General features: G+C 47.9%; 1 protein-coding gene across 12 annotated transcripts in view; it reads left to right on the forward strand.

Annotated features, from left to right (window-relative positions):
- HIPK2 (homeodomain interacting protein kinase 2) overlaps nucleotides 1-21,631 on the forward strand; it is a 135,866-nt gene that overhangs the window by 15,100 nt on the left and 99,135 nt on the right. For 2 of the 12 annotated variants that reach the window (XM_080558275.1, XM_080558265.1), the window contains exon 1: nucleotides 3,143-3,279. The exons of 4 other annotated variants lie outside the window; for them this stretch is intronic. Coding sequence is in view for 6 of the 8 variants with exons in the window: in XM_080558269.1 (XP_080414395.1) it covers nucleotides 10,775-10,874; nucleotides 12,553-12,690 (238 nt within the window). In the remaining 2 variants the exon portion in view is untranslated. Of the gene's footprint in view, nucleotides 1-3,142; nucleotides 3,280-3,343; nucleotides 7,762-10,617; nucleotides 10,875-12,552; nucleotides 12,691-21,631 lie in introns of those variants that run through there. 6 more of the 12 variants (XM_080558269.1, XM_080558264.1, XM_080558270.1 and 3 more) reach the window with 6 other exon arrangements.

Below are 21,631 nucleotides of genomic sequence, written 5' to 3' on the forward strand. Positions count from 1 at the left end.
GTTTGGGCTCAGCAGCGACGGCACATTTATACCACTGGATGTCTTACCTATAACAAAGTTTTTGTTCACGTTTGCTGGTTGTTTACCAGACCTCTAAATCATTACAAAGAGCAGCAAGCCAGCTAAGACGGCCTGCAGGGCTGGGCGGGGGCTGGACTACCCCGCTGCGGCTCCCTGCAGGAGGCCGTAGGAAAATGCTGGCGAGGACACACGGTGGGAGCTCTGCACGGACACGGGCTGTGCTGTGTGTGCTTGCTGGAGAGATGCCTCTATTTCCAGAGCTGTCAGTTAAGTATCTTTCACCTGCACAGGCTCTCTTGGAGGGAAAAAACAGAGCTGAAGGCTCTTCCATGTAGAGACTGGCTGTTGGAGGACCCCCCTCAACCCCTCCGTTACCGTCTGCAGGGGTGAGGGAGAGTTTTGCGTCCTCTTCTGCCTTTCAGCTGGAAAGAATGTGGTGTGCTTGCGATCACTGTGGCTGGGGCATCCTGCCACGCTCTCTCGCCATGCTGATGGGTTTCATGACACCTCTTTTAGCACCTGAGGATAGGTGTGAAAAGGGAGGAGGTGGAGAAGGTGGAGATGATGGCAGTGGTGTGAGTTAATACAAGACCCAGTGGGAAGCAGCGGCAGGCAGTGTTATTTCAGTGGTTTGAGCCAAAACTTTCTCTGCCTCTCTCTCTCTCTCTCTCTCATTAAATTACAACTAATGCAAGTAGCATTGTGAAGGAGGAATTTGGGAACTGTTGTTCATCATCCAATCACTTGTAACGAATGTGCTGCTCAGTGCCATAGCCCATAGCCTTGCCGAGAAGTAATTCACTTGGTATTTGTAGACATGACATGCATGCCATAAGAATTCCACTGTTAGCATTATTCCAGCATTAGCGAGGGGATATGAAAATAAATGATGAGCTATTGTTTTTCATGATTAAGTCCAGGCTTTCTGCTCCTGTCTTTTTTTCCCATCCTCCGTCTGTGGGAGGAGGGGCCTCTCTGTTCCTTACATTTTGCCTTCTCTCATCCCCGCTCCTCTGTCCCCTTCCACACCTGCACCCTCCCACTTCTCGTCCTGCCTGTCTTCAGGGAGAAGGTGGATGACAGGGTCTAAGTTTGGAAGTCAGCCAGAGCAGTTTGTTAGATTTTTGTAGGAAATCACCACAGAGTGATAGGACATCAGAGAGGACCGTAGCATTTTGTTACGGGTCTGCAAAACCATTCTGCCCCACTGTCCCTCACGGAAAGCCCTCCTCTTCGTGGTTGCACTGGCAAGTAAGAATATGGGGACGGGACAGCAGTTTAGTACTTCGAGGCAATCTGCAAGCCTTATATGACTCTTGTAGTATTATTATTTATTTAAAAAAAAAAAAAAAAGGAAAGCTCTTGAGGCAGCTGTCAATCTGGAGGTGCAGGAAGAGAGCTGAGCAGCCCATAGCAGGGTGCAGTGCTTAAAAGGAGAAGTCCACAGAGAAAGCAGGGGGGGATCTGTGACCCACAGCTGCGAGGGGATGCCCATGCGTTCCAGTGGGCTATACTGCATTTTCTGTGTACTTTTATAAATGTGAAGGAGTTGAACATCAGTTAAGTATTATTTATCCGTACTTTCTACCAGGGGGTGACTGAAGAATAAAGCATAGCAGTTTCAAAAATGACCCCTGTTTCTGGGATCATTGGTTCCTGGGGCCGGTTTAAGCAGGCATGCGAACACCCACCTGCTCAAAATAAAAGACTTCTTAGGAAAAAACAGGCTTAAATAACCCCCATGAAATCCCTGGACTGAGTCAGTATCAGCACTGTACAGAATTCCTGTGCTCTGAATCTTATTCTTAATCAACTAACCCAGGCAGGCTTTCATGTCGCTGAGTTGCTTCTCACTCCAGTGGCCCCAGCCCGTGTTGGCTGTTCAGCAGAAGGCCTGGCTGAGCTGAAGGCAGATGGCAGGGTAGGAGCTTGTGCTGATCCTACTGCTATTAACTCTACCACTCCTCTGCACAGCAAGCTGCTCCCTTTGAACATCAGCAGAACCATTTTTAAAAGCCCTGCAGCCCAGCCTTGTGTGACAGAATAGCTCATTTTGTCAGGGAAAGAGATACCTTGGCAAACTTTTGAGCATTAGCTGTCAGGGGTAACCTCAAGACTCGGGAAGAAGCAGCCGTGGGCTTTGAGAGAAGAGCAGAAGCCAGCTGCAGGTGCCATGTTCCCACCTGGTAGGGGACATGTTAAAGCCATGTCTTTTTTCCCCCGTTTTCTTTATTCATTCTCTCAGAAGAGTTTTCTGTGACGTCGTTTTGCACGTAATCAGGGCTGTGAAATCCAAAGCTGCTGGATCGCTGTGCTCATCCCGCTCACACCGTGTTGCCGACATAGCTCAGCGCAGGGCAACCTGCAAGACTTTGTGGTTACTGCGGCCCTGTCCCGTGGGCCTGCTAAATGTCTCGGGCCAAGAATCTCCCTCTCCTCCTCGTCTGCACTGTCTTACACATGTGCACGCACACAGACATGCAGTACACAACCTGTAGCACCGATAGCACCTATGGCTTGCACTGGTTCACTTCAGGACCATTTCAAAGTCCCGTCTCCTGCCTGAGCTCCTCCTTGCCACCCTCACTGAGATGTCCAAGGTCTTTTTGATGGAGAAGCGATACCTGCACTTGATCCTGCTAGGATTTTGCAATATGCCAAAATGGGGTGGTGGTGACGCTGGGTGTGAAGCCATCGACTCATATTTACTTGTGATCTAAGAAAGCGTTTTCAGTTCAGACCTCAAAGAGCAAGCTGCTGTGTGATTTAAAATTGTGTTACCAGCAGAAACATATGACCTCATGGTATGAATAAGCAGGAGGAGATTAGCAAAGAAGTAAGCTTCTACTGTACACAAATGTCCACAGAAGAAAAAAAAAAACAACTTAATAGAAGACTCAGTTGTCTGCGTAAGCAAAGGCTGGGGAAATGACTAATTTACTGGTTCTGTTGTACATGCAGTTTGATTCAGTTGTTCTTCCTTTGATTCACCCCCCCCCCCTCACTTTCTGTACCCCCTACCTCAGCTTGGCTTTTTCTGCCTCTAAAGAGAGAGCAGGCGAGGGAGGGTGGGAAGGACTCAGCGAGGAAGGAGTTAAGGGACTGCTCAGTGGGGATTATAAAACAGCCAGGCACTTGGAAACAGTTAAGAAGAGAGAAACAGATCTGCCAGGAGGGAGTGTGGCACTGGAGCCGGCGATTTGTTTTCATGCCTCCCTACGCGGCGATGCAGAAGACGCTCCTAGAATGGGCCCCGAGGTACCGGGGGGAGTGGGGTGGGTGGCGGGGGTGCCAGGACCGAACAGGGAGCGGGCTTCTCCGGCACCAAGTTGGCAAGCCTTCCGACTGACCCTCGCTGCCGTGCTCTGCTCTGGATGCGTGTCGTGCCCGTCAGGGGTGGTGGGACTGGTCGCCTGCTGCAGCCCCAGGGCATGGGCTGGCCCTGGGGGCACTCTTTGGGTGCTGGACCTAGGGGAGGTCTCGGCATCTCCTTGGAAAGGTGGATGTAACAAACCCGCTGTCTGCTGGAGCACAGAACCGAGGGCAAGGTGCGGGCAGGTCTGCGGATGTGCTTACGCCAGCCTGAGTTGCCTGCGAGGTCCCCTGTGAGGGTGGCTGTGGGTGGACATCTTGTGCAAGCCCACCTGGCCGTGAGGAGCCTTCTGTCATGCTCTGATGAGGTGGCCTTGAGTCACAAGGAGCTGCGTTTTCACTTTCCCTGCCTTCCTGCCTCAGCAGCCCGACTTGCGTGTGCTGTGTTAGGCCTGAGCGAGGCCAGAGGGTCTCAGTCCTGGGACGGAAAGGCACCTGGAGGCAAAGTGACCTACACAGGCCAGGCTGTCCCCAGAGATCCCTGGCTGCTTGGGTCTGCTTCTGTGGTATTCTGCACATCCTGGTGCTTAGGGCAACAACTGCTTGCCAGTTTTGGAAAGCTAAGAAGTGACCTGCACGCAGGCCTTACCATGACCTCCTGGCTCCTCAGCTGTGTGTGTGAGTGTGGTCTGTGGGGCAGTAGGGGTGAGCCTTGCAGTGGCCACCACACGTGTAACGTGGAGGTCCCTTCTTCGTGAGGAAAAAACAGATGCAACTGTTGAGCTGAAGTGTGCAGAGAGGAGGGTTAGTCACTCTGCAGGCGTCAGGGACTCACTGAAGGAAGAGCAGGAGTTTGCTGACTAATGCCTGTAATGTTCGAGGAGTAAATGAGAAATACAGAGGGAAACCCCCCTGTTTCTGAATTTGGAAGATTTAAAAAAAAAAAAAGGGGGAGGAAGAGAAAGAGAAAGAAGACATCGAGTTACTCCTCAGCCCCCTAAGTCTCTGACCTATATCTCCCTCCTTTCCCTGGGGCCATTACCGAAATTAAAACTTAATAGAGAACAACCAGGTTTTACCTCCAGGGTGCCCTTTCAGGCTGCCACTTACGCAGGCTGAGACCAGCGGATGGGGCTTTGGTGCTCCTCGACGTGATACAGAAAGCGGAGTGGTCTCCGTCCAGGGTGTTGAGAGGACATCCAGATAGGCTGGAAGAGAGGAGGTAGCTTCTTCCCTGGGAAGAGCAGTCTCTGGCTGCAGAAGGCTGGGAAAATGATGTCGACACATTAAGTGAAAATAGACCAGTAAAGGATGACAGTCCTTGAAGTTACAGTAACTTTACCAAGGGAAATGGAGGTGAGAAGAAAAAAAAAGAAAAGTATTTCAGGTCATTAGCCCTCTAAGGGCCAAGTTCATTGTATCTTCAGAATATTCCTCTTTCTCTTCCCATTCTTAGTTTTTTAATGAGGAAAGAGATTCCTTATTTAAGAGGCTAAAACCTTGGGTTGTGGGTCAGGAGGTTTAATTTCCCAGTTGTTCTGCTCCCTTGCTGTGTAAGCTTGGGTAAGTCGCTTTGCTTTCTTTTTGGTTCCATCTTTGTCTCTGTGGGGTGGGGATTGTGATACTTTTTGGAGAGCATTTTCAAAGCTGTGGATGAAAGGAAAGGCTACATTTTCCAAAGAGACCAGGGCTCTTCAAGGAGGGTACTTGCAGTATACCCAGTAGACGGTTCTCCTTGGTGCCATCTTTTCTCTCCTGTGGTTAAAAGAGGGACCTGTTGCAGGTGTTTGGCCTCTTGGCCATGAAGGCCTGCGGCCCTCCTAAGAAAGGTGGTGGTGGTGAGGGGAGAGCAGTGTGGGAATTGCTCACGAGGCCATGGCTCACTCCAAATCTATATTTAATGTATAGGTCTGGGTGCATCAGGTTGTCTGTGTTGTGCTCCTTCAGAGCCCAGCTCCTTATCTTTTCACGAGATACCTCAATTACTGCTGTATTTTGTGGTAAATATAGTGCATAATCCTGAAGGGCCAGAAGCAGAGGCATAAGGGCTATCTCTTCATTGACTCCTGCCTCTCCAATATTAGAATGCCTCGTACGGCTTGAGAAACTAGGTTATATAGCAGCTTTAATGGGGCTTTTTCCAGACACTGATTGACCTGATTCCTCGGACCAGCTGTTTTATTTATTAAGCAAAATAGGAGAAAAAGAATGCATCTCCTACATAAACTTGATTCCTCGTGGAGAAAGTTTAAACAGTCTTTTGCTTTTCATAAATTGGTGCGGAACTCTTTCTTGATACTGATTTCAGAGATATTAATTTATGCACTAGGAATGAGGAAGATTTGCCTCTTCATCTAATCCTGTTTCCAGAGAGAGATTTACTTAATGTGCAGTGTAATTTGTCTAATGTGCAACTTTGTATGTAGAGTGTACCTAGATCCAGTAGAAACAGTGGGTATAATAAAGGAGAGCACTGTAGTGCAGTGCTGTAAATCCCTCTGTAATTAAAAATACTAAATTAGTCAATGTTAGTGCAGTCAGGAGACATTACTAGCTGGAAAGCAGGAATATATGGCAAGAGTTTCAGTGCAGGACAGAGAAACTGGGTCTGTGTTCATCCATGTGTGCGTGTGCTATGTGTCGAGGGGGAGGGACAGCTTATAACATCATTCACCAGGAATACAGCTTGGGTGGCAGAGAGGAATCATCAGAATTATCCCAGGGCTGTCCTTGCGTGCTCACAAGGTGATGGAGCAACCAATTCTCCTGCCAGCTCGCATGCAGTCTCACTCTGTTTCCACCCAAGTCAGTGGACAGTTTCAAGGCTGGATCTAACACTGCTACAAAAGTCTCTCTGAAAATAATTTACTGCTCTAAAGAAGGCTGGCTGGCACCATGTATTGATTGAGTTTTCCCCCCTTGTCTGTCTGTCTCTGTCTTTCTTTGCTGCTATTAGCACAGATGAATCTCTGCCTGAAATTTTCAGATGGTTCTTTTTTAGGATTTTCTAAATCTCCTTGTAAATAATCAGGGGAAGGATTGGTTGGTAGCAATGTAAGAGTCCCTGCCTCTAAGTAGTTTGTCTGTCTGTCCTTTATCCAGCTTATGACCACTGCAGCCTACAATGCCTGATACTCAACTTCCTTCCTCTTACAGGGAGAACAGGAGGAAAGTTGGGGCTTATGCTCGAAGCAAAAGTTGCTATTTGGAGCTGAGTAGCAGGACTTTATTGTGCATTAAGATTAAAAAATAAATGAATCTTGTTTATCTGAACAGAACCAGAATAGTTAGTTTGCATTTAAGTTGGACTTGGTTTTGTTAGTGTAATATCTGCCCCGTGTGGTTTCTTCAGCAGCTGGATAAGATAATCCATGAGAAAAGAAAAGTACATGTTATGGTGGTGGTATAAAACCCTCTTTTGGATTGTTAAGCACTATTCCAAACTGAAATTCTCTGGGCTAAAATTTTCCATCCCAGTTACCTGCCTCAGACTGAATAGTTAGAAAACAGCTCTCTGCTACATCTACTGAAGTTTTTGCTGAACGTTAAAAATAAAAAATGTACAAATAAATGAGAAAACAACCCCCCACCTTAACAGCCCCATGGAAATTCACATAGTATATATGTCAGATGCACCCCTTCTGCTGTCTTCGAGAGCATCAGCCCAAACTTGGCCAAGTTTTAAGCTTTACAAAAAATTGTTGTTGTCACATTCTCAGCAGACAAAACAAATCTCTGAAGAATTGGGACCTAAGAGTTTCAATTAGGCAGTTAAAATTAGTGGAAGCTTTTCATGTTAATCTCTCTGTGCCTCAATTCCCTGCCCATGCCATATGGATAATGCAGTGTCTTACTTTATGAGGGCAATTGTGAAAATACATTCCTTTATGTTTGTGAAACATTCAGTTACTCTAATGATGCATATGGTAGGAAAGCCCATGAGTGAATTACTAATTCCGTCTGCTGAACAGTTTGACGGGTACCTAGTAAACAAGGCTTGGGGCCACACCTCGACCAATGCGGAGAGGGTGAAATACTGAATAGTTGCTCACAAAATGAGCACCGTGTATCCTGTGTACCGGGTGAGGCTGAGGTCCTGTAGAAAAATAGCCTGTTCTTATGCAATTAACAGCTCTAGCACCATAGCCAGGCAAAAGGGGGTGAAGGAAGATCGCACGGGCAGTCATAAACATGAAGTTTCCTAAGCCTTGCATTCTTGATTTGCAGCTTTAAATAATCTTGCTTTCACCTGTTTTGTTTTCTGTGTAATTGTCTGTCACATGGAGCGGGCATGAGGAATAATAAGCAGCTGTTGCTTTTGGAAGAAAAGACAGAGAAACATCTTGTGCCATCGGTCATCAGTGAAGAATATTCTTGGCGAAGTCTTCTGTCCAGACATTGCGTATTGGAGCATGTGTGACCCTCAAGGTAGAGAGAAGTCAGGGATGGTACAAAAGCAAACAGACCAAGATGTCTTTTTTTTTCCCTTATGACAACTACTCAGTTTGTGCTGTTTTGCTACAGTAACTCTGTGTACCATTAAACAGTAATGCCACAAACCAACAGACTTGAAAGTTGTTTTAAATTAGGACAAGATCATCCTGTTGCTGTTTGCTGTGGGTCTTGTGGGAAGGCGCTTCCTTGTTTTACCCTGGGTATTCACAGTTCTGGTTTTTCCCTCTTCCAGGTCCTGCCCTGGGGAAATTCTCATACACACATGAGACTGGCATTGTTACACTTAGGAAAATGACCCTGCCCTGACTCATAGGCAGAATCATCCCCAAATCCCTCTGCTTTTGCTCGTTTTCTTACATTTTGCTTTTCCACCCCTATGTGTTTCTTCAGGTAAAATGAAGTAGCGCTGCCCACAGCCTGTTACGAGTTCAGAGTCGTGTGTGGGCAATTGCAGGGGAGGAGGATGCTCTGGGTGAGGGTTTTAAGTTCAAATCATGATCACGCTACTGATGACCAAGCTACTGGGAGGCTGGGATGCACGCTGCAGCAGGAGTCTGCCCGTGCCACAATGGTATTTGCTGCTGCTTCTGCACTGACTTAGGGTGGGAGGGAGCTGGTCGCTTTGATGCTGCAGAGCAGGTGGGAACGAAGAGCAAAGATTGCAGTGACCCAGGAGCTGGACGTGACAAGAGTTGTATACGTACCCTGACTTTAAAGGGTTACCGTTCAGCACAGGAGCAAATCACTGAGCTGTACAAGTTGGGGAAACTTGTTTGTTCTCTGCCTACCATATGAGTCAAACCAGAACGTACATTTTCTTCAAATCCCTAAACCCTAAAACCTTTGCACAAGAGCCTCTTCTTGATGTGGCTTCCATAATTGATGTTTGGTTATTCCACTGTTGCTTTTCCCCATGGAGTTTCTTTTAAAAATGCCCTGTATTTCTTTTTAATTTTCACTACACGTGGCAAGTTTATATTTTAGAAAGAATATTTAGACATCGTTTTTTTTAAAGATAGGATGCCGACAGGGTACTTTGGGGAGGGAACTGCTTATTATTTGTGATATCCCCTGAGAAGCTGATAACTGAGGTCCTGCCAATGTTTCCCCTTCTATCCATGAGCTTTCACAAAGGGTTGTTACGGGTTGGTCTGCCAGCAGTGGCCGGTTGTTATATTTCTTCAAGCATTAGGCAATTTTTTAAAGCAATTGTAGTTTCTCTTTCTATTTCTCTATCTTGCTCTTTTTTTTTTTTAATAGCAAATGCCTTTCACATTCCCTGCTATTGACTCATCCAGAAGGAGGCACGCATTTGAACTGACATCTCTTAAGTGTATAACTTTAAAAATGACTTAATATAATTTAAAAGTGAGCGGTGGGCCTGTTGTTGCTCATGGAATAAGGTGTCCAGCGCTCTGTTTTCCCTGGGCACCTGAGGACCCCTTGGCATTTCAGGCACTTCTCAGGGGCTTGTGTACTGGAAGGGAGTATGGAGCTGGGGAGCAGTGTGTAGCCTTTACCCTGCAGGGCTTCTGTCTGATCGCTGTGCAACTGTTGGTGGCACAGCCCAGTACTGCAGAAGGAACATCAATTTATTTGAAACTGAATTTCTTTTATTTTAGTGCTCATTTCAGCAGGTCTGCTGTTGCTCTTTTGCAGGACACCTTTTCACCCCAAACTTTTTGATGGCAGAAGAGATCTGGGTGAGATCTCTCAGCCCTACTCAGCTCTTTTGAAACTGTGCTGGTGAAGTCAGGGTGGAGCAGGTGATCCTGCTCAACCCGAGGACCCTGTGAGCGAGGAACAAGGGGACTGTGGTCCCGTGGTGTTGCTTCATGTGGCGTGTACCTGCATGAAGAGTCTGAGTACTTGAACATAGCCCTTTGGGAGTCCACTGCATTTCATCCGTCTGTTGTCCTCACCTCCTGTACTCCACAACCTAACCGCAGGGTGTTGACTTTGTCACGATTTGCTGCTTCCCGAATACCCATTACTAAGGGGTGGAAGGTGTCTGACCCATGACGTGTGTATGCCCTACCTCCCTGCTACAGAGCTTGCAGAGCACCAGAGCTTAGAGATCCTGGGTGGCGGAAGGAAAGGTGAAGGTATTGTCCCCCTCCGAAGACCTGATACGTGCTAGGACACGGAGTGCATTCTTCCATTTCTGACCTCTGAAGAAGTTTCTTGAAAATCTGCTCTTTGCCCCTTCACACCAGCCTGAGCTGTTCTGCATTGGGCCAGAGCACATCCGCCGTGGTAGAAGGGATCACCTTGCTTTCAGAAAAAGAGTACAAGGTGGCACCAGCACTTGTTTTAATTTATTCCTGCTTCTGGGTGTAATTATAACCTCTGGTTTTCAATGTGAAGGTGGAAGGGTTGTGATTGAACGGGGCTAAGGTCTTTTTCAAAATGCATTAATACGTGACTTCTATGAAAAACAACAACCCTCACACAGGAGTCCAGGTGGTATTTGCAAGCTGCCTGTGGATTTATGGAGCGTTTTGGAAACATGCAGTACATTATTTCCTGAGACCTGTTTCTTTACACAGCAATGGTGTTTGCTTATTCTGGGACAATGATGAGACATGAAGGTATTAAAATAAAAAAAAATAAAAAGGATAGAACATGTTTATTTCAAAACCTAATAGAGCCGCATTTTTTAGCAACACAGAAATGAAATGAAAAACCTTTCAGTACCTCGTTGGGACTTTGAGAGGTCTGCCTAGAAAAAACTATCATATATTTATTAATACCTTTTTTTTTTTTTTTTTTTGCTGTGAAGGCTGTTTACATCAAAACAATATCTTTGTTTTTAGAGTTCATCTGTTCCCACTGCTTCTTTTCCCAGCTGAAGTCACAATACTCGGTCTGTGACCTCACCGTTGGCCGCAGTGACAGCGCTGTGTCACAAAGAGGATTTTTCACTCCAGGTGGAGAATGCGCAGCAGGAGCAGCTGAGCTCTGCCAGACCAGGGAGCCTGTTTGAATGTGCACGGCGCCAGTCTTGGGAAATGAAGGAAAGGGAAAGTCCACAAGATGTTGCGGGATAAGGACACCTGCTGAATGCCTGTGCGGGTCTTCTGCAGGTGTGTAACTCACAGAGTCAGCATCGGTTCTCTAGACCAAACCTTCCCCAGGATTTTTTTTTAAATCAGTTAAATGCTTCAGCAGACCAAATACTTAACTGGTAGAAAATGACTTAGTTTAAAAAAAGGGAGAGTGGGAGAGAGGGATTTAATTTAGCTTCAAGTATGACTCGGGTACCTAAACTGTATCTGCAAGTTTTGTGGGGGTTTTTGCTTTTTTTTCTGCTTTTTCTACACAAAACCCCTTGCAGAAAACAAGGGAAGATGACTAATGCGCTGATCCTGCAAACGCTTACACATGTGGTTAGCTTTAAATGTGTGAGTTATCCTGCTGAAGTCAGTTAAGAATTCATGTGCTTAAACTCAGACACAGACCCACGTGCCTGGAGCATGAGGGTCTAGCTGGCTGCCCTAGGGGAACAGTTAAATAAAGAATTTATTGAATGTTTTCTAATGCAGACATTGGCTTGACCTGGAAAAGCTGGAGTTGTTGGCCTGGGTCCTCCAGGAAAAACAAACAAACTGGCCTTGAACCTTTACTTTTGCCAGCTTAATTCATTTCTTGGGTCACAGTCTCGCAGTCGCTGGTTAGAAGGTGAGGCGTGTCTTCTGGCTGCACCGAGGGCTCCAGGAGAAAGAGGACTTCCATGAGCAGAAGAGCTGTTGCTGTTTCTCCAGCATAGCTTTCCTGCCTACATCCAAACACAGGCTGCAGCAGTGGTATAAAGCAGCCAGCACCTACGACCAGCTGGCTAAGTGCACTCGGAGGTGTGTTTTCCAAAAGATCCTGAGCAGCCTCTGCAGCCACAGCCCCCAGTGACTAATGAGCAGCCTTTGCTGCAAGCATTTACCCACTTCCAGCATGCCAGGCAACCCAGGCGTCTACTTGGTCAGGGTCCAGGTGCCCAGTAGGAAGAGCGTGAGTGTTACTCTTGCTTTTCCCCATGCACAAGCATTTCTAAAGTGTCACAAGCCAGGAAGGTATCTATATTTTTCAGGCAATCCCTGTGGCATAACTAGCAGCCTCAGGAGAGTGCCCATTTCCTTAAATCTGTGTTTTGGGATGTCTTTGGATTCTCTTGTTTGTTTGTTTGTTTTGCAGGGCTGCACACACTCTGTTGCTGTTGTGGCAATCCATATGATTCATGTCTTGCACAGTCTGACAAGTTTTCTGTAGCTCGCGTGTGCCGAGCCACACGCTCCCTTTGCTGTACCGCTCACGGCTGGTACAGGCGCAGCCCCTTGTGCCAGGACACGGAGGGCTCTGGGTGCAGGGGCTGCTCCAGTGAGCTGCTCGTGTCGGCTTTGGGAAGTGGAGGGGACATCAGAATGCTTGCCTGGACTTTATTTTTTAAAACACCTCCAGGAATAGCCTGTTCCTTGGAGCAGGCAGAGCAAGGAGCGGGAGGGTCAGTTTGGGGATCTAGCGGTGCTGCCAGGATCCAATTTCATATTTATTTTCTGTCCCTGCAGAGCGTGGGCTGTGTTATCATTTCTTTTTAACAGCTCGGAGTCTCTACTGCTGCGTCTTTAAAAGACCATGTCCATCACACCTGCTTCTGTTTGACACCTGTCTTCCGTAGGGCTCCAACATTGCACTGGCTGGTTGGGCCTTCGCTCGCGGGTGCCCATCCAAACCTCTCGGCTCTCCTTCCCTTTTCTTTCTTTTTTGGTACAGGGAAAAGGAGAGAAGGTGCAGAGGGCTGGGAGCAGAGGCACAGATGCATGGCGGCCAGACTGAAACCCAGGAACAGGCTGGAAGGAAGGACTGAGAAAAAAACAAGAGTGGCATCAGTAGTTGGGAAATACGGAGCAGGTCTGTGGAAACCTGTCCTGTGCCATCTCACCTCTCGTCCCTCAGTGCCATGCACCACTGCTGCTAGGGACAGCTGAGAGTAGGTTTTCAAGGGGGGCCACAGGAACCTGCACTGTTTGTCTGCCCCATGAGTTGTCCCCATAACTGCTTTGGAGTCCCGCAGGCTGCTGGCTCGGTGGCGGCTTGTGGCAGTGCGTTTCAGAGGGCGATGGTGAGCCGTACGAGACGGGTTTCCCTGAGCAGCTGTGAAATGTGCTCCAGTCCTTTCAAGTCAATGTTATTCTTCCATGACAACACGGGGAGAACAGATGTTCCCTGGAGATCTACCTATTATTCATTTTGCTGTAGAGCTACATCTTCTCCCTTTTATTTGTCTCCTCTGTGAAGTAAATATTTCCATAATAGTTAATATTAGGGCTTTCCATAGCCCCCAGTGATTTTTTGTCACTCAGCTACATCTATTTTTTTCTACTTTTGCCAGAATACTGTAAAAGTGAACAGAGATTAAGACAAACTCCGTGTCACAGGGCGCTGATTTTGTAGGTGCTGGTATGAATGTGTCCATTTTAAACTTTATGCATGTGACTGACTTTTGTAGGACTGAGGTCCCACCCTGTACTTCTCACCCATCCTGGTGAGCCAGAGATGTGCGTGGTGGTGTGTGTGTGCTCAGTGTGATACCACATTCAGCCGGGCTGGCACTAGGTCAGGATCAGCACCGTGCGCTGGGTGCCGAAATGCGAGGTTGTACTGCATCATCCAGGCCGAGGCAGCTTGCACTGCATCTGCTCACAGCCTGCCTGACCCAGGCCGGGCCTAGCAGTCTCCCACAGTCCTGAACACTGAGCTAACTCGCTCACAAAACTTCCATAATCGCCATAAAAAACCTGTTAGGTAAATACATTTTCTGTGCTCAAAAGCAATCGCCCTGCTCCCTTTTGTTCTGAAAACAATAGACATCGAAATGAAATACAGAGCTGTGTTCTTCAAAGGTCATAGTTGTTTGGCCCTCAGGTAGGTTGTATATTGAAACGGGTTTTGTTAAGGTTTGATGATACACTAAGGGAATGGAACAAATTGGGACTTTGGTTCGTAGAAGCTGGAAAAGCAGCTCGAAATTGCCAGCGATCAGGAAGATGGAGGAGGGCATTTCTGAGAGAAGGAACCCCCTTTTTCCTAATGTGGCCAGGGTGGGGAAACGGGAGGAGAAGGGCTTTGTGTCAGGTGCAGAACCGGTGGTCAGTGCTTATTTGGCCTTGTACTAGTTTCATATAAGGCCTCTTTCTGTCTGGCTTCAAGAAACGTCTGGTAGCGGTCTCCAGCCCGCGCTGCTTCGTGCATGGCTGGTTGCTAGGACAGCTGCCGTCATCCACGTTTTAATCATGGATGTGATGACCAATTTTGCATCTCTTCCCAAGCTTTGGCTGGATGACTCAGCTGGTCCTCTGGTGACTCATTTCAATCTCCCATGAGTCCAGGAAGGACTAAAGAGGGAAGCGTGGCTATTTTCAGATATGAATAATGACCAAACCCGGGGACTATGTCCACAAAGGAGTGCTGCAAACTTTGAATTAATTGGGTGTTTATATGGGGTGTAAACTGGCCCCCTTCCCACTGAAATTCTTTCCCCAGTTGCTGTACTTCTGCTGAGTCTAGTTTCCAGCCTCTTCATCCACAGGGATATTTGTTTTGGGAAAGTTTTTGAAAGCTCTCCATGAGTTTTGAGTGCAGAAGGCCTCATGAATGCTCACGGGGCTTTTGGTACTAAATTCCTTTAGCTGTTTTTGGGTTTGTTTTTTTGGCAGTTTCCCCCTCTCATCATTTACTGGGATTCTCATAATCACTATAGCAACAACCATAGGCCCACCTCAGGCAGCTTTTCTCTCCAGGCATTCTTATGTTAGACATAAGGTGTCCAAGGTTCTCAGAGAGCTATCAAAAGCTCTTGTGATTGACTACAAGATGTTACTGATTTGTTTTTCTGGATCCTGTGGAAACAGAAGTGTATTTGCTTCTTGTGAGAAATCATACAGAGCTTACTTTCCCAGAATCTCTTCTTTCCCCTTGACTCCATTTGGCCTGACTTTGTTTTCATCGTTGGTCAAAAACAGTAGGTGAGACTGTGGACAGCTTGGCTGTGCTGTCACTGATGCATTGATGGTGCTGAACTTGTCCCATTGTATCATCTAGCCTGAGTTCTCGAACTTCTTTGCTGTATGGAAAGGAAGGAGCTGTGTGTTTTGGGTTTAAAGGACATGGCTGCAAAACAGCTGTATTAGTGCCAAGAAGATGCTTATGGAAGAGATTAGGTAAGTGGCTGCAGCCTGTTAAAAGTGTATAGTGACACATCAGGTCACAAATGTAGGACCATGGATGAGAAGGAGGCCTGACGGCACCTTTATTTGGCTAGCCTGTGGTCTGTAGCTAACTATCCTTTCTAATATGGATTTTTGATTCGGTAGGTTTTGCTTCAGCTACTGTGCTGTGCCCATGAGTACCACAGAGATGTTACTGGCAGTGACAAATGAACGCAGTCGCACATGGCTTGAGGTGTGCTCAGGTGCCCTTGTCTCTGCAAGGTACCATTCAGGGCACCGTCTGTCATCTCTAAAGCACAAGCAGACTGGAGCAAAGTTGCACCAAGGGTTATCTTTCTCTGTACACCCCACCAAGGCTGTCACGTGCTTGCACTTTCTTGGTTGAAGAGGAGCGTGTACAGCAGGTCTGATGGTGGGGCTGTCTCAGCTGAGGGCCCTGCTTTTGAAGCTCTAGCCCATCACAGCAGTAGAAGGAACCACAGAAGGCATTTGGTATATGTTGTGCTGGATCTTCAGGTTCAGCTTTGTTCTTCTTCTGTCATTCTTTAGTCTTGCTAGTGCAAGAAGCCTTGAAGCCATGGCATTAAGCAGTGTAGAGCTGAGTAAGTAAATATGTCAATAAATAATCATATCCTGCACAAAAGAGAAACCTGGGGGAGAGACTGATGGTAGATAGGGAGTTCTGCTGGTACACGTGGAGGTTTTTATTGTGTTTTTTTTTCTCTTAATGACTTCCTCTGATTTCTTCTCTTTTAGAGCTTTGAGGGGGAGTAGGCAGTTACTGGTGTCCCTCAGCTTCTTCGTCACACACAAGGGCCTTATATCCCTCCTTCTCAAGTCAGATATCCTTTCCTGAGCTCTTGGATGTTTACTCTTCAGGGCTCTGAAATCTTTCATGTACTTTATCCCCATGCCTAAACCAGGTTTTCTTTTTCTGTTAACAAGAGCTTTGAGCATCACCTAGGCTGCCCATCCTTGGCTAACCAGGCTTCTTCTCTGCACACTGAACTGGCCCCCTGTCCTATGGGACCTTGCTTAAAAAGAAAGTTGTTGTGAAGACAGTCGGAGAGCAGGCAGGTGCTGCCAGACCCCATCGCCCACAGCAAGCCAGCGGTGTGGGGCAGAGCGGTGTCCGGAAGCACTACTGCAGGATTGCTTGGGGTACTTGAATAACTTCACTCGTTTCGTTTGGAGGAGAGATTCATTGCCTACGTGGGTCGTTCTGTGGCTGTGCAAGTACAAGCACGTGCATGTGTGTCTGAGTGTGGTCATGTGTTTTGTGTGACAGAGATCAATGCAACCTCAGATTAAAAAAAAAAAATCATTGGGATTTCTGGATGATCACAGTTACAAGGGTTCCCAAGGATACTCGTGGTAGTGCTGGGTGCTCTCATGGGGAGCACTGTGGTTTGCTGTCACTTTGGTTCGCTACAAACTACTTGGCATTCTCAAAGAAGAAGGGATCAAGACAGACTTGTAACATGGCACTTTCCTGCAGGGCCACTCTTTTCAGATGCTGCCTGTGAAACAGAGAGATGACTGAATCGGGATTTTTGACGAGAAATGCATCCACATCCAAACCCTAAACCCAGTGCCTCCCCATCCCATTGTGTGCCTCTGCCCGTCCTAGTTCTGAGTTGTGCTGGAGGCCTCAGCCATTTGCATTTCATACATCTTTGGTTTTATAGTCACTTCAGAATACAGATCAAGAGCTGTGGATAACAGTAAAAATTGTGACTGTTCGGCCACCATTTTCACTTTTGGAACTTTTCTTGGCCCTGAGCAATGGGAAGGCTAAAGTCAGGAAGGCAGGGTGAAAAACTCATGCTCCAGATGTGTTGTCCTTCCACAACTGAAGGGCTTTTCTCTGTGTAGGTGTGTGTTTCTGTGCCTGTGGAAGACAGGTTATTTACACAATTGATTTAACTACTTAAAGTGAAGGTCAAACAATCAACCTAAAGTAGCCTTTTTATTTCAATTTTTTGAAACACCCCATAGCTCTCGATGTAGGGTGCTGTAAATCGTGTCTTTGGTCATTCTTATTTGGAAGGGAGATGTTGCTGCAGAAGCGAGGTGATGTAGTTAACCCTGGCTTTGGGATAGTCAGGAGGTCACCAAATCAGTCTATCTCAATTTCCTGATCCAGCAGAGCTGCCTGCCCGGCTTCCCCACCTTTCTCCTCGCATCTTCATCTTCCTTTGCAGCTCAGATCCTGCGTATTTCATGCAAACCTCACCAGAGGCTTGTTTCTCTCCAACAGGTCTGTATCTTGACGGAAATGAAATGAAGGGAGGGACTTTGCGAACAGGCAAGCTGACCTTTTCAGCCCAGCTAGTGCTTGATCTGAGTTTCAGATTTCGTAAACAAAGCAAGCGCTGAATGTCATGCAATTGCCTCTTTGCAAATGAAACACTTATGAAAAAATCCTGTGGGAGTGAGAGGCTCAGCCTGAGACTCCCAACAAGCCTTGCCCATGTCCTGCCTTCACAGGTAGGGTTGCTTCTGACGAGTGAAGTATGCGAGGTGCCAGCCATTCCCTGTGGTTTCACTGCACTTGCGGGCGAGTTGGAGTCACTGACATTACAAAGCTAATATTTACAGGTGGGAAGGCATCCAGGTGGAGAGGCAGTAGTGGTGGAAAAAGCCCAAACATCCTTTCCACAAGTGTGCCAGCGCTGTGTGGGTGATGGGGGCACAGGCAGGGCAGCAGAGGCAAATGCTGATTCATTTTGGTCCATTTTCCAGAGCCCCTGGAACCCTTTTCTGGGAACTAATATCACTGATGGTCAAATAGGGCAGCTAGTGAAGTCTGTGGGATATGGGGTTGGAAATGACACAAATCCTCTCTTTCCCTGGTAATATGGGGATACTGTTGTTCCCCCTATTTGGAAGAAGGAGACTGAAGTGACCCAGCTGAGTGACGTGACCCACACTGCCTGGAAAGCAGAGTCACACTGAGAGAGGGCCTTCTTATTTTCAGTTCTGCTTCCAGGGTGCAACTCTGTCAGCAAGTAGTAATCAGAGACGGAGCTGGTCGGAGCCCAGAGACTCTCGTGTTACAGATCTGTTTGGAGGTTGGACATATGGACCCACACACGTGCTAAGCCGCAATGCAGGGCAAGCCCTGGCCGGAGTCATATTTACTGCTCAGTCTATCTGTCTTGTACAGATCTCCAAAGGAAGCTTCGGGTTCTGTAGAAATGCTGTGGTTGCCATGTGCTCCACTCACCCTCCGTGGAGGATGTACGATGGCAGGGAGGAGGCTGGCCAGAACACGTGCTGTTGCCAAACAGTCCTACCCGGATGTAAATCACCACTTGTAGGTTCATCTGGCACCATTTTGGCTTCATGGTGGGGCAGCCACAGAACACTCCTTGGTAGCATTCTTTCCCATCTCCTCCGGCCGGCCCCATCACTTGAGGAGCTGGCTGAAGCATGGCATTATAGATGTGTGCCGTGCCTCATTCGGCATGGTGCTGCAGTGTCACCATGGTCTGCTCCTCCGGCAGCTGGGCTGATGGCTCTCCCAGCACCCTGCCCACAGCCCCCAGCTGGGCACCAGCCTCTCCTCTGCCTGCCTGTCTGGGAGAAACCGGGAAGAGGGACTTGTTTGGCAGAGCGTTGTTAGACAGTCATCAGTGCCTTAGAAGACAGAGCTTCAAAGCAGGGCTGCTCTCAATCCCACCTGCCCGGCGTGGCCTTGTTCTTTCTTTCTCATCCCCCCTCTGTCTCCAGAGGAGGGTTGCTTCTCTTGGGAGTACTGTACTGAGTGTTTGTTTGTGAAACTTGTTCCTGACTTCATTGACACCTACTTTCCTAAAATGTCTTTGCATTGAGATTGTGCATAAGTTTCTTCACACTCTCAGGCAGATCTCGAAGGCTTCCAGGTGCTGCTGTCGCCTCTGTCCTTATCGCTTGTCACCTCATTTTGCTGCTGGGACTCCAGCAGTCCTCACAGGAGCTGGAGACTTCTCTCCCTGGCTCGGGAGGGCTTTTGCTCAGTAAGGTTCGCAAGGCAGGGCTATTCAGCTGCCTTCTCGAGCTGCTGGGACCCGCCTCAGGCACTGCAGACTCCCAGCTTTCTTACAGTGTGTCTGGAGATATCCTGGCAGAGCTTTTGCAGCGTTATTGCACGATACCCATAGAGGTGGCAGTATTCCTGTGCCTTTTGACAGGTATGCTGAAGGGAGTTTATTTACTGGGGTGTAGCTCAATTTTGTCAAAACAAACATGTATTCACATGCTGCCATCGTTTCCATTCCCATGCTTAGGTCCTGCAGAGAAAGTTTTCCACTGTTCACATTGTGCTGGGTTTTCCTCCAGGAGCGTATCCAATGTCTCAGCCCCCACCAGCTCAGGGCAGCATGACTGCTGGCCCCTCTCACACCGAGGCCTAAAGTCAGTGTCCGGTCTGGTGGCTGCAGCATCTGCAGGGAAATAATGAGGCCGCCGAGCCTCTGGTGAGGAATATTTTAACCTGCGTTCTCAGGTGTTGCATCATTAATGAACTGTAATGTGAAACATAAACTAGCCACAGGATTTACGGAGGAAATCTATAATATCTCTTGTCATTACTGCAATTCATTAAAGTGGGAGACGGAGGTGACCCTGAAAGAATCCTTCACTGAGGTGTAATTAAGGACTTAAATATAGTGTATATGTTTGTCTCTGAGATTTTGCTTCATGTGCCTAAAACCAGAAACATGTCAAAGAGCCCACAACTTGTTGCTCAGGTTCGTGGGCACCCGAACCCACATTAAAAAGATGAATAGGAATCACGATGTTTCTAGATAAAAGAAGATGTCTAATAGTAGGGTCTTGTGGCTTAGAGTGGGTACGGGAGAGTGGAGTTTTGTAGTGGTGAGAAGTGGGGTTGTGGTCACTGAGTTCTGAAGGGAAGGCTCCGTATTGCAGGGACTTGACTTTGGTCTACAGAGACAAAATAAAAGACGGCACAGATGGTTCAGAGGGAGGGCTGTGGCTGGCAGTGGCTTCTGTTCACTAATTCCTTGGAGTATGGTGTTTCAGATGTATAGCAGGCTTATTTAAGCAGTTGCCCCCAGTCTGAAGCCAGCTCTCATGGCACCGTCTAGCGACCCGCCAGATGTGGTGGCTGTGGGTGGACGGGGCTGGCGCAGCCTCCAGGTTTCCATCAGCAGCGCGGGGCCTGCTGCTTTGTCCCTCTGTGCGGGACGTGTTGTGGCTCCGACTCACCCAGCTCCCCCGGAGCTGCTCACCACGGCTCCCACCTGGGGTGGCAGGGACCAGCCCCCAGGTGGACGGCTCGCCCACCTCACAACCTCTGTAGGAGGGCAGTAAAGGTGGCTGGGGGGCAGGGGGTGTGAAGATGGCGGCGGTCAGAGGTTCCCGCCATCTCGTGGCGAGACATGCTTTTTGGGTGGGAGGGAGGTGGGGGTGAGGGTTGTTCGACTTCGTTCATTTGGTTTTATGTATGGCTACTCTGTGTGTTGGAAAGTGTTCTTCCCCTGGCCGTGGGACGTGGATCCAGCAAGGCAGCTTGGAGCTGCATGAAGCCAGGTCTGGAGCAGTGCAGGAGGCAGGCTCTGTCACTTCCCTGAGAGCTGCCATGCTCTGCTGAAGCATTTAAGAAACTACTAATTAGGACGAGACAGTTTTAGGAGCAGGACAGGGAAAGCAGAGCAGGAAGACAGAGGGATTTTCACGGGGAACGGAGGCCCTCTTGACATCTTCTGCTCACCAAGGACAGGAAGGAGCCGAGGCTGTTGAGGTCTGAACTCTTCTTTGAGGTTGTCTCCAGACACTTGGTAGCACAGGGGAAGGAATTTGTGTAGCCTCCAGGGACGTCAGTTTTAAGGAGGTTCCAGAAGCGTGTGGTACCGGGGACAATGCCTCAAAAGAGGCCTCACAGAGGCCACCTTGACAAAGAGTGCTGTGCTTTAGACACGGCTATTTTGAAAGTGCAATACATTAGACATACCTGGCAGATCCCCTTTTCATTGCCTTCTTAACCCGGGTGTGTATATGAGTTTTCAGGCCTGTGCCTCTCTGGGGAGAAGTGGAAGATATTTATTTCAGGAGTGTCTTGTGCGCATCATTTATATGCTGAACACATGCCGTGTGCTTTCTACAGTATTTTTCAAGCAGGCTCTGTCGTTCTCCCAGCAGTCAGCAAGCAGCCTCTGGTTACAGCGCACTGGCAGCTCTGCAGGTACTGCAGAAGGTCTTACTGCCTACTTAATACAGGGCAGGGGCTTGGTCTCCTGCCACTGCAAAGGCCACGTTTATAAATCAGCACTAAGTGCTGTGAATGAAACAGAAGAAAACATCAGCGACTTTCAAACTGTTCCGTCTTTAGTCCCCAAAGTGTATTTTTCGCCCTCTGGGCTGAGGTGGGTGGATAGGGAACTTTACCTCATTCGCTTCCCCGAAACCTGCTGGAAGTTGTGGTGAGGCGGCTGCGTGATTTGTGCACGCATGCAGAGGAGGGCCATCTGAATTGTAAATAGCACCTGCTAAATTATTATTAAGTGAAAACCGACATGGGAGGAATTCTTGGGAAAGACAAAAAAAAAAAAAGTAGAGTCTTTTAATAGAAGTCATTCAGTCTGTTTTAATATTGTCCCCTTGCTGCACACTACATA

Source organism: Anser brachyrhynchus (genome assembly GCF_964034855.1).
Source record: "Anser brachyrhynchus genome assembly, chromosome: 1".
Lineage (NCBI taxonomy): Eukaryota > Metazoa > Chordata > Aves > Anseriformes > Anatidae > Anser > Anser brachyrhynchus.